This window comes from Chiloscyllium punctatum, chromosome 1, assembly GCF_047496795.1.
Source record: "Chiloscyllium punctatum isolate Juve2018m chromosome 1, sChiPun1.3, whole genome shotgun sequence".
Lineage (NCBI taxonomy): Eukaryota > Metazoa > Chordata > Chondrichthyes > Orectolobiformes > Hemiscylliidae > Chiloscyllium > Chiloscyllium punctatum.
Genome location: NC_092739.1, coordinates 56,893,977 through 56,906,163, shown reverse-complemented (window position 1 = coordinate 56,906,163; position 12,187 = coordinate 56,893,977). Strand labels below are relative to the sequence as shown.

General features: G+C 43.4%; 1 protein-coding gene and 1 long non-coding RNA gene across 2 annotated transcripts in view; one reads left to right on the top strand and one right to left on the bottom strand.

The window, feature by feature from the left end:
• The window catches only part of LOC140469079 (uncharacterized), a 36,403-nt gene extending 32,520 nt beyond the window's left edge, over window positions 1–3,883 (bottom strand). The window contains exon 1 of the long non-coding RNA XR_011955955.1: window positions 2,619–3,883. This is a non-coding gene — a long non-coding RNA (uncharacterized lncRNA). The remainder of the gene's footprint in view (window positions 1–2,618) is intronic.
• Window positions 3,884–4,398: 515 nt separating this feature from the next.
• anapc4 (anaphase promoting complex subunit 4) overlaps window positions 4,399–12,187 on the top strand; it is a 99,473-nt gene continuing 91,684 nt past the window's right edge. The window contains exons 1-2 of the mRNA XM_072564937.1: window positions 4,399–4,501; window positions 10,300–10,417. Of these exons, the coding sequence (XP_072421038.1) occupies window positions 10,310–10,417 (108 nt within the window). The 5' untranslated portion in view covers window positions 4,399–4,501; window positions 10,300–10,309. The remainder of the gene's footprint in view (window positions 4,502–10,299; window positions 10,418–12,187) is intronic.

Below are 12,187 nucleotides of genomic sequence, written 5' to 3'. Positions count from 1 at the left end.
GCCACTCTCCAGTCCCCTGGTACCACCCCCGTTGACAGTGAAGACGACAAGATCATTGCCAATGGCTCTGCAATTTCCTCTCTTGCTTCCCACATAATCCTAGGATACATCCCGTCAGGCCCGGGGGACTTGTCTATCCTCAAGTTTTTCAAAATGCCCAACACATCTTCCTTCCTAACAAGTATCTCTTCTAGTTTACCAGTCCGTTCCACATTCTCCTCTTCAACAATATGGTCCCTCTCATTTTTAAATACTGAAGAAATGTACTCATTCAAGACCTCTCCTATCTCTTCCGACTCAATACAGTCTCCCACTACTGTCCTTGATCGGACCTACCCTCGTTCTCGTCATTCTCATGTTTCTCAGATATGCATAAAATGCTTTTGGGTTATCCTCGATCCTACCCACCAAAGACTTTTCATGCTCTCGCTTAGCTCTCCTAATCCCTTTCTTCAGCTCCCTCCTGGCTATCCTGTATCCCTCCAATGCTCTGTCTGAACCTCGTTTCCTCAACCTTATGTAAGCCTCCTTCTTCCTCTTTACAAGATATTCAACCTCCCTCGTCAACCAAGGTTCCCTCACACGACCATCTCTTTCCTGCCTGAAAGGTACATACATATCAAGGACACGTCGTATCTGTTCCTTGAAAAAGTTCCACATTTCCACGACATCTTTCCCTGACAGCCTATGCTCCCAACTTATGCTCCTCAGATCCTGTCTTACAGCATCATACCTACCCTTCCCCCAATTGTAAAACCTACCCTGTTGCATGCACCTATCTCTCTCCATAACCAAGGTGAAAGTCACAGAATTGTGGTCACCATCACCAAAATGCTCACCCACTAACAAGCCCATCACTTGTCCCGGTTCGTTACCAAGTACCAAATCCAATATGGCCTCCCCTCTGGTCGGACAATCTACATACTGAGTTAGAAAAGCTTCCTGGACACACTGCACAAACACCGCCCCATCCAATTTACTTGATCTAAAGAGCTTCCAATCAATATTTGGGAAGTTGAAATCGCCCATGAATACTACCGCTTCTGCACCTTTCCAAAATCTCTTTCTCCACATCTCTGCTGCTATTGGGGGGCCTATAGTAAACACCCAACAAGGTGACTGCTCCTTTCCTATTTCTGACTTCAGCCCATACTACCTCCAAAGGCAGATCCCCCTCGAACTGCCTTTCTGCAGCCGTTATACCATTTCTAATTAGCAACGCCACGCCCCCCCCCTCCTTTTTTACCACCCTCCCTAATCTTACTGAAACATCTGTAAGCAGGAACCTCCAAAAACCATTCCTGTCCCTCTTCTATCCATGATGGCCACAACATCGTAGTCCCAGGTACCAATCGACGCCTTAAGTTCACCCACCTTATTTCTGATACTCCTTGCGTTGAAGTATACACACTTGAACCCATCTCTGTGTCCGCAAGTATTCCCTGTCAGTGCTACCTTCTCCACAGCCTCCCTACATTCTTGGACATCCTGACAAACAGCTAACCTACTTGCTGGACTACAAGTTCGGATCCTATCCCCCTGCCAAATTAGTTTAAACCCCCCCGAAGAGTGCTAGCAAACCTACCTCCCAGGATATTGGTACCCTTCTGGTTCAGGTGCAACCCGTCCTGCTTGTACAGGTCCCATCTTCCCCAGAATGCAGTCCAATTGTCCAAATACCTGAAGCCCTCCCTCCTACACCATCCTTGCAGCCACATGTTCAACTGCACTCTCTCCCTATTCCTTGCTTCACTGTCACATGGCACCAGCAACAACCCAGAAATGACGACTCTGTCCGTCCTAGCTTTTAGTTTCCAGCCTAACTCCCTGAGCTCCTGAATGACCTCCCCACCCCTCTTCCTACCTATGTCGTTGGTGCCAACGTGCACCATGACGTCTGGCTGCACACCCTCCCCCTTAAGGATTCTGAAGACATGGTCCGAGATGTCTCGGACCCTAGCACCCGGGAGGCAACGAACCATCCGAGAGTCTCGTCCATGTCCACAGAACCGCCTGTCTGTTCCTCTAACTATAGAGTCTCCTATAACTAGCGCTCTCCTCCTCTCCCCCTTTCCCTTCTGAGCCTCAGAGCCGGACCTCGTGTCAGAGACCCGGTCACTGCAGCTTACCCCATCTAGGCCATCTCCCCCACCAGTATCCAAAGCGGTATACTTATTGTTGAGGGGAATGACCACAGGGGATCCCTGCACTGCCTGCTTCCTCCCTTTCCCACCTCTAACTGTTATCCAGCTACCTCTGTTCTCTGGTGTAACTACATCCCTGTAGCTTCTATCACTTTCTCAGCCTCTCGAATAATCCTCAGTTATCCAACTCCAGCTCCGGTTCCCTAACGCGTTCTGTGAGGAGTTGGAGCTGACTGCAATTCCTGCAGATGAAGTCGGCAGGAGCATCGGTGGTCACCCCTAACTCAAACATCCCGCAGGAGGAACATTCCACTGCCTTCGCTGCCATTACTCTACACTTAGTCTCCAAAACAAGAACACTGAGTAGCTTACCTGTGGACTTTAAAGTTAGGTTAGAGGAGGAGGATGGGAGGGAGGCCCTACTTTGTAGGGCCTGGGGTCTAGAACACACCCACTCAAATATCAATCACTTACCTTCCCGACCAGCTCTGCGCTCCAACTTCACTTCTGCCCAGCTCTCTGCTGTGAAAAAAAATCTCCTTACAAGTTTGTTTCTCAATTTCCTTCTGACTATTAGGGGATGTATAATACAATCCCAATAAGGTGATCATCCCTTTCTTATCTCTCAGTTACACCCAAATAACTTCCCTGGATGTATTTCCGGGAATATCATCCCTCAGCACAGCTGTAATGCTATCCCTTAACAGAAAACGCCAATCCCCCTCCACTCTTGCCTCCCTTTCTATCCTTTCTGTAGCATTTGTATCCTGGAACATTAAGCTGCCAGTCCTGCCCATCCCTGAGCTATGTTTCTGTAATTGCTATGATACCCCAGTCCCATGTTCCTAACCATGCCGAGTTCATCTGCCTTCCCTGTTAGGCCCCTTGCATTGAAATAAATGCAGTTTAATTTATTACTCCTACCTTGTACCTGCTTGTTTGACTCACTTCTGTTCTCAACTGTACCAGTCTCAGATAGATCTCTTTCCTCACTATCTCCCTGGGCTCCCCACCCCACCCCACCACCTTACTAGTTTAAATCCTCCCAAGCAGTTCTAGCAAATTTCCCTGCCAGTATATTAGTCCCTTTCCAATTTATGTGAAATCCGTCCGTCTTGTACAGGTCACTTCTACCCTAAAAGAGATTCCAATGATCCAAAAATGTGAATCCTTCTCCCATACACCAGCTCCTCAGCCATGCATTCATCTGCTCTATCCTCCTATTCCTGCCCTCATTAGCTCATTGCACTGGGAGTAATCCAGATACTACTAACCTTGAGGACCTCCTTTTTAAATTTCTGCCTAACTCTCTCTAATCTCCCTTCAGAATCTCAACCTTTTCCCTTCCTATATCGTTGGTTCCAATGTGGACAATGACCTTTTGCTGGCCCCTCTCCCCCGTGAGGACATTCTGAACCCTCTCCGAGACATCCTTGATCCTGGCACCACCAGGGAAACAACACACCATTCTGCTTTCTCTTTGCTGGTCACAGAAATGTCTGTCTGTACCTTGGACTACAGAATCCACGAACACAATTGATCTCTTGGAAGCCAACGTACCCCTCGTTGCATTAGAGCTAGTCTCAATACCAGAAACTTGGCTGTTCGTGCTACGTTCCCCTGAGAATCCATCACCCCCAACATTTTCCAAAACAGCATACGTGTTTGAAATTGGTATAGCCACAAAAGACTCCTACCCTAGGTGCCTACCTTTCCTGGAGGTAACCCATCTATGTGACTGTATCTGAGACTCCCCCCCCCCCCCCCTTCCTATAACTGCCATCCATCACATAGTGCTGCTTTGCAAATTCCTCATCACTTCTATCTGTCTCTCCAACCGATCCACTCAATCTGATAAGATTCGCATCCAACAACATTTATGGCAGATATAATCCGCAGTAACCCTTAAACTCTCTTTAAACTCCCACATCTGACAAGTACATATCACTGCAAAGGCCATTTTTGCTCCTTCAGAATCCTCTTTATACTTGTATTATTTCACTGATTTGTACAAAGAGGTGGATAAATAAATTCTAAAACTTAAAGATAACAAAACTCAAAGTTATAAAAATTCAGGCTGCGACTTTTTTTTCTAATTCACAACTCGCATCATATCACCCAGTCTACAACGGCACCAATTGACCAGTCGCGTGCACATTGGCTGTAGCGCGCTCCCGCTCGCCTCCGTCAGCCAGCGCGCACCCACACCTGCCGAGACCAGCCCACTCGGAAGCATGCGCACTCAGCTGGCCGCGATGTACTCTCGCGATACCGCCGGCGTGGACGAGTGCGCATGTGTGCTGCCGGTTTGAAAGTGACTGGCGCTGACTGTGGCTCTCGGTGGAAACGGGCTGAAGGTAATGAGAGATGTTCCTCGGGCTAACTCAGGGAACATACGGTTGATCAAAAAGGTGTTGGGTTATCTGTTCATAAGTTTGTTAGCAAATTTGAAACCCAGGGAATAAGGAACAGTGGTAGCATAGTTTGTAAATTGGCTGGAAACATGGTGCTGGTGAACAGGTTGTTTTCTGGCTGTAAGAAGGTATATAGTAGGGCCCCATGTGAGAATCATAACCAGGATCATTCTTGATATATGGTGTTGACTCATACATACCAACAGCTGTATGGCTTTCAGCCCCTATTTTACCATTCACCAAAATCACTGTTGATCTGTGGCCTAACTCTGTACACCTGCATCTGGCTCATATCCATTCATTTCTTATCTTAAAAAGTTTGTCTTTCTCAGATTTAAACTTATCAAATGATCTAATATCAGCCGCTGTTTTTGAAAGAGTTACAAAACTCCTCCATCCTTTGTGTAGAAGTGCTTCCTGAATGATCCAATTTTAAGATAACCCCAGTTCAAGAATCCCCAACCAGTGAGATAGTTTATTTATCTTTATCTACTTTTTTAAAAAAAATGTAGAGATCAATCTTAATCAATGGGCTGAGGATTGGCAAATGGAGTTTAATTTGGATAAATGTGAAGTATTGCATTTTGGTAAACAAAGGCAAGACTTATACAATTATTAGTAAAGCCTTGGACAGTGTGGTAGGTCAGAGAGACCTAGGAGTTCCAGGATGTAAGTTTGCATTATGTATAGATAGAGTGGTTAAGAAGGCATTTAGCGTGCTTGCCATCGTTTCTTAGAGTTTTGAGAAAAGAGTTGGGACTTTATGTTGAGGTTGTACAGGATGTTGGTGAGGTTGCTTCTGGAGTACGGTTGAGTTCTGGCCTCTCTGTTACAGGAAGGATACTATTAAACTGGAGTGGGTTCAGAAGAGATTTACCAGGACATTACCAGGAATGGAGATTTGAGTTATAAGGATTGGCTGGTCACTTTTCATGGTAGCTAAGGAAGTTGATAGGTAACCATATGGAGGTTTATAAAATCATGAGGGTTATACATAAGATGATGGCAGGTATCTTTTCACTACGATGGGTGATTTCAAGGCTTGAGGGCATATTTTAAAAGGTGAGAGGAGAAAGATTTAAAAAAGACATTGGCAAATTTTTAAAAGAGAGAGGATGGTTCATGTGTGGAATGAACTTCCAGAGGAAGTGATGGATACAGGTACAGTTACAACATTTAGAAGACAAGATTTGGAGGGATGTGGGCCAAGCGCAGGCAGGTGGGACTAGATTCATTTGGGATTATGTTCAGTATGGATAAGTTGGACTGAAGGATCTGTTTCTGTGATCTATGACTTGAGTCATACAGCACGGAAAAAGATCCTTCGGTCCAACTCATCCATACTGACCAGGTTTGCCAAAGTAAACTAGTATACCATTATCCAAGTTGTTAATAAATAGAAATAATTGAGGTCCTAAAATAGATCCTTGCAGGATACCGCTATTTACATCCTGCCGATTGTCTTTGCTTTCAGGAAGGAAAAAAAGAAAGAGATGTAGTTTTAGGAGTGGCACACAGTCGTGATTAGATATCTGGTTTTGCCTCTAATGATACATCCCTTTTCCAGTCTGTATTGTCAAACTACACTAAATAAAAATTGTAGTGGCCAATCTGGTGGCAAATATCACTTTTGAGAATGCATATCGCGTGTAGGATGAATCAAAGGCTGCAGTCTATGTCAAAATCTATGATTTAAGAGCAGGAGTGGGCTGCCCCGCTACCTGAGGCTGCTCCGCCATTTAATAAGATCATTCCAACCTATCCATGATAACCTTTCATATTTTTGCTTACCAAGAATTCATCTACCTCTTCCTTATAAATATTCAAGGAATCTGGTTCCACCACCTTTTCAGGAAGCGATTTCCAAAGATTGTAAACCTGAGGAAAAAAAAATCATCTGATGTGTTTTTATGAAGGCAACCCTTGATTTTCAAATGATGATTCCTAGTTCTAAACTTTCCCATAAGAAAAATGTTCTCTTCACATCCAACCTGTGAAGGATCTCCTCAGGATCTTGCATGTTTCAAGCAAATCACCTCTTACTCTTAATGCAAGGTTTGTAACTCAGGTTGAGGTTTAGGGTGTAGGTTTGCTCGCTGAGCTGTAGGTTTGATATCCAGACGTTTCATTACCTGGCTAGGTAACATCATCAGTGGCAACCTCCAAGTGAAGCAAAGCTGTTGTCTCCTGCTTTCTATTTATATGTTTGTCCTGGATGGGGTTCCTGGGGTTTGTGGTGATGTCATTTCCTGTTCGTTTTCTGAGGGGTTGATAGATGGTATCTAGATCTATGTGTTTGTTTATGGCGTTGTGGTTGGAGTTCCAGGCCTGTAGGAATTCTCTGGCATGTCTTTGCTTAGCCTGTCCCAGGATAGATGTGTTGTCCCAGTCGAAATGGTGTTTTTTTTTCCCCCTCGGAATCCTACTAGCACACAAACCCACCAACACTCTCAAACAAAAACTAACCAACTTAAAAGACCCAGTACAACCCATGGACAAAACCAACATCGTCTACAAAATTCCATGCAAGGACTGCCACAAACACTACGTAGGAAGAAAAGGAAGAAAGTTAGCCACCAGGATACACAAACACCAGCTAGCCACAAAAAGACACGACCCTCTCTCCCTCGTAGCCCTACACACGGATGAAAAAAAACACCATTTCGACTGGCACATCACATCTATCCTGGGACAGGCTAAGCAAAGACATGCCAGAGAATTCCTAGAAGCCTGGCACTCCAATCACAACGCCATAAACAAACACATAGATCGAGATACCATCTATCAACCCCTCAGAAAACGAACAGGAAATGACATCACCACAAACCCCAGGAACCCCATCCAGGACAAACATATAAATAGAAAGCAGGAGACAACAGCTTTGCTTCACTTGGAGGTTGCCACTGATGATGTTACCTAGCCAGGTAATGAAACGTCTGGATATCAAACCTACAGCTCAGCGAGCAAACCTAGACCCCTCTTACCCTTAATTTCCAGCAGATACAAACCTAGCTTATCCAACCTTATTTCATAAGACAATTCTATCTTTTCAGTCCAGTAAATCTTCTCTGAACTTTTCCTATGACAAATGCGAAGTTAACTAGCAGGTAGCCTCCTGCTCCCCTCCCTATTCTAGTAAAAACATTATATCTGCCATCTTCAAAGCTAACGTAGACAGGCAGGAGGCTGGAAGGGCTTTTGCCCGAAACGTCGATTTCGAAGCTATTTGGATGCTGCCTGAACTGTTGTGCTCTTCCAGCACCACTAATCCAGAAAATGGAAGAACACAGCAGGCCAGGCAATGTCAAGAGGTGTAGAAGTCAACGTTTTGGGTGTAACCCTTCTTCACGATTCTTCCCCAGTCCTGAAGAAGGGTTTCACCTGAAATGTCAACTTCTACACCTCCTGATGCTGCCTGGCTTGCTGTGTTCTTCCAGCCTCCTACCTGTCTACTTTGGATTCCAGCATCTGCAGTTTTTTTGTCTCCATCTTCAAACCTTCCCAGTGTTAGGTTCTTGTTTCACACACGAGGTGCAATTTGCACACATCAACTTCTGCAAACAGTTAAAGTTTATTAAAGTTTGTACAAGCTCGGTGACCCTCTTCACAAGCATGTGAAGTCAAGTCAAAATGAGGCCCTGAATAAAGAAAACACATCCCCTTTATGCAGGTCAGTTGGTCATACTTACAGATTCTCTGGCCCGCCCCCATAGTCACTTGCCACGCAAGACAACCCCAAGTCACTCCCTCACAGTCTCATGTTACCCCAGGTACAATGGTAAGATGAGATCATCTTCAGAGTTAATTTAAATGTAAATGCCCTAGTCCTGGGGAATCATTATGCAAATGATTTCATGACTCCGTGATTCTCCAAGACAATGCAGATGTGACATACATAGCTTCAGGGGATGGCTAGAAAGCATTTCTGAATGGAAGAGATTGAATGGTAGTTTAATTTTTTTGTGTGGTGTGTGTGTGCAGGTGTGAGACACAGTGAAAAGACACAAAGTGCACAAATCTTTATTCAATTTCCACCACCAGGAAGATAGGAAAAACACCCGAGTGGCCAGTGACAAGCACTGCCCTTCAAACCACAGGGTGATGCTGTGTGATCAAAACAGTGAAGGGGAGGGTAGGGACTAAATCAAAATAGAGTTGGAGGGAGAAATGATGCACTCCACTCTGAATGGTAGTTTAATTTGATAATAGTAGGGGGAGTACTAGCAAATGGCTGTCTAATTGGAGTGGGTGTCATTCTTGCCTGACTGTTGTCCCCACCCACTTCCAGAATGTTCACTCAGTACAGTTTAACTCTTTAATATTACATTAATGTCCAGCAAGTTATTCCAGTTTAATCTTTTAGCATTACACCTGAATCTAGGGAGCTTTGGAAAATTAAAACCAATACATCAACTATTTTACTAACCGCGTTTAAGCCACCAGAATCCATCAAGATCAAGTTAATTTAGGGAACTAGTCAGCTCACAGGTCAAACAATTCACTCAGTACTATTTCTCTGGTGATTATAATTCTCCAATGTCCCTCTTTGTCTTCCACTTCCTTATGGTTACTCCTGAGATCTTTCTTAATCCTTTGTTCTGAAGACTGATGGAAAGTGCCTGTTCATCTACCATCTCTTCGTTTTCCATTAGTAATTATACAGGCTTCCGCAACTTTATTAACTCTATTCTTTTGATTGTTATAAAAACTCTTAATATCTTCATTACATTTCTTTTGTAATCAAATTTTTCCCTCTTTAATATTTTGCTTATTCTATGCTGTTTTATTCATTTTACCTAATTTTTGAATTTGCCATTTGTCTTTGCACAGTTATATGCTTTTTCTTCTTTTGAAACCATCTTTCTAGCTAACCATGGATGGTGGGTCTATCCCTTTGAATTTTTTATACTCTTTGGAAAAGGTGTTCTGTGTATAATGAAGTATTGCCTTGAAATGTCTGCTGTTGTATCCAAATTAACCTATTATTTAACCTAATTTACCAATTCACTTTATTTTCATATTTGTCTTTATTTAAATATAAAACATAGTCTTGGAGCCACTTGGTTCACTTTTCTTAAAAAAAAACAGTCATATTGCTGCTGCTACCTAGGGGTTGTTAATTAATCCACCTCAGGCCCAATTTAGATGATTCACTTTTAAACTTGCCAGTTTGGGGAACATCAGATTTGCTGAGTGATTGTCATTTTTGCGTGGTTTCTTAATATGGAGGTTTTGTATAGCTCTTTAATTGCTTTGGTTTCGATTAGAGAGTGAAACATCTGTGCCTTCTATCAGAGTAGACCTTTCTAAAGTAGGGTTGAAATTTTAGTAACTACTGTGAGCATTGACTCAGTCAGAGATGAAGGTTGACAAGTCAATTCGTGACCGCTCTGGTTGGTCTGTTTTTTTAATCAATCTGTTCGGACCTCTTATACCCAAGCCTTCTGGTCCAAAGGTAGGGGCACTAGCACTCTGCCACAGTGAGGCTTGATATCCAAAAATGCTTGTTTTTTCTCATTTGTAGTAAATTCTCTGTATTAGTTGATATACTTACTGTAAGTTGTATACTAGTTTCTCTGCATCTCCTAATTGAATGCCATTGTGAAAGACAAACAGAGGCATACCTACAATTTGTGTTACTCTCATAAAACGTACGACTCTTTATGTTTCTGCTGTTTTCAGACCTGTGTTGTATTTAATCTCATGAGCCGGCACTAGCCCAATTTTGTTTTAATCAACAGAGTCATTGTCATGCCACCATTTCGACAAGTTGGAGAGAAGCAGCTTCCCAATGAAATACTTTACATGGTGTGGTCCCCTAAAAGGGATCTCATTGCACTTGCGAACAAAACAGGAGAGGTAACTGATTTCTTTTTATTATAATATCTGTAAATTGATTCATAATTTTGATATGCATATAATTGACCATTCACAATTTAAGGTAAGTGAAATGATTTCTTGCTTTATAAAGACTTGAGTTATATCCCAATGAAATGACCAATGTCGTGCTCTGCTCCAAAGGTGCGGATATACCCATTTAAGACTGAACTGCAGAGAATTAGGAAAATTGGAAAGTGCTTCCAAGTTTCAAGCAGCAGAACAATGATTTGCATTCCATGGTGTTTGTTTCTTTTCACCAGCTGTTCGCACCTGGTATATAATAGATGGATAAAAGTCACCAATATTATGGAGAAAAAGATACAGAAAAGTAATGAACATGAAATAAAATTAACAATGACAAGGTTTTTATTTCAGAAACTGTAGTGCAGGTTGTAAGTTTGCTCGCTGAGCTGGTAGATTTGTTCTCCGATATTTTGTCACCATGCTGGGTAGCATCATCACTGAGTCTCCGGTGAAGCATTGGCGTTCTGTCCTGCTTGCTATTTATCTGTTTCTATTGTGGTAGATGATATCATTTCTAGTTCTGTTTCAGAGAGGTTGGTAAATGGAGTCAGTTTGTTAATGGAGTTCTGGTTTGAATGCTAGGCCTCTAGGAATTCCCGTGCGTGTCCTTGTTTATCCTGTCCCAGAATGAATGTATGTCCCAGTTGAACTGGTGTCCCTCTTCGTCTGTGTGTATGGATACCAGTGATAGTTGGTTGTGTCTTTTGGTGGCTAATTGGTGCTCATGCATCCTGGTGGCTAACTTCCTGCCCGTTTGTCCAAAGTAATGTTTGTTGCAGTCCTTGCAGAGTATTTTATACATAATGTTCATTCTGCTGGTTGTTGGTACAGGGTCCTTTAAATTCATCAGGAGCTGTTTCAGTGTGGTAGTAGGTTTGTGGGCTACCTTGATGCCTAAGGGCTGGAGTAGTCTGGTCGTCATCTCTTTGATGTATGGTAGGGTGGCTAGATTTTCTGAACCTGTTGTGTCTTGTTTAGGTCTGTTGTGTAGGAATCAGCAGACTGCAATTATCGGGTACCTGTTGATTATATTCCCTACAGTGTGGAAACAGGCCCTTTGGCCCAACAAGTCCACTGGCCCTCCAAAGAGAAACCCACCCAGACCCATTCTCCTACCCCTGACTAATGAACCTAACAGTACGGGCAATTTAGCATAACCAATTCACCTGACCTGCACATCTTTGGATTGTGGGAGGAAACTGGAGCACCCGGAGGAAACCCACGCAGACAAGGGGAGAATGTGCAAACTCCACACAGACAGTTGCCCGAGGCAGGAACCAAATCTGGATCTCTGGTGCTATGAGGCAGCAGTGCTAACTCCTGAGCCACCGTTGTTCCTAAATACATTGTATAGGTGTTCTTCCTCGGCTTCTCGTAGTTCCTGGGTACTGCAGTGTGTTGTGGCTCATTTAAATAATGTCCTATTGAAGCTCCTTTGTGGGTGTTGGGATGATTGCTCCTGTAGTTGAGTATCTGGTCAGTGCATGTACCTTTACTGTAGACACTGGTCTGCAACTCTTCAATGGTATTTTGTTCTGCATTGATGTCTAGCAAGGGGAATCTGTTATTGTTCTCTTCCCCTTTGGTGAACTTTATACCAGTAAGGAGTTGTTTATGTGTTTGTGGGTTTCTTCTAATTTGTTGCATTTCGTGATGACAAAGATGTCATCCGCATAGTGGACCTGAAGCTTGGGCTGAATCGTGGGAAGGGCTGTTTGTTCTAAC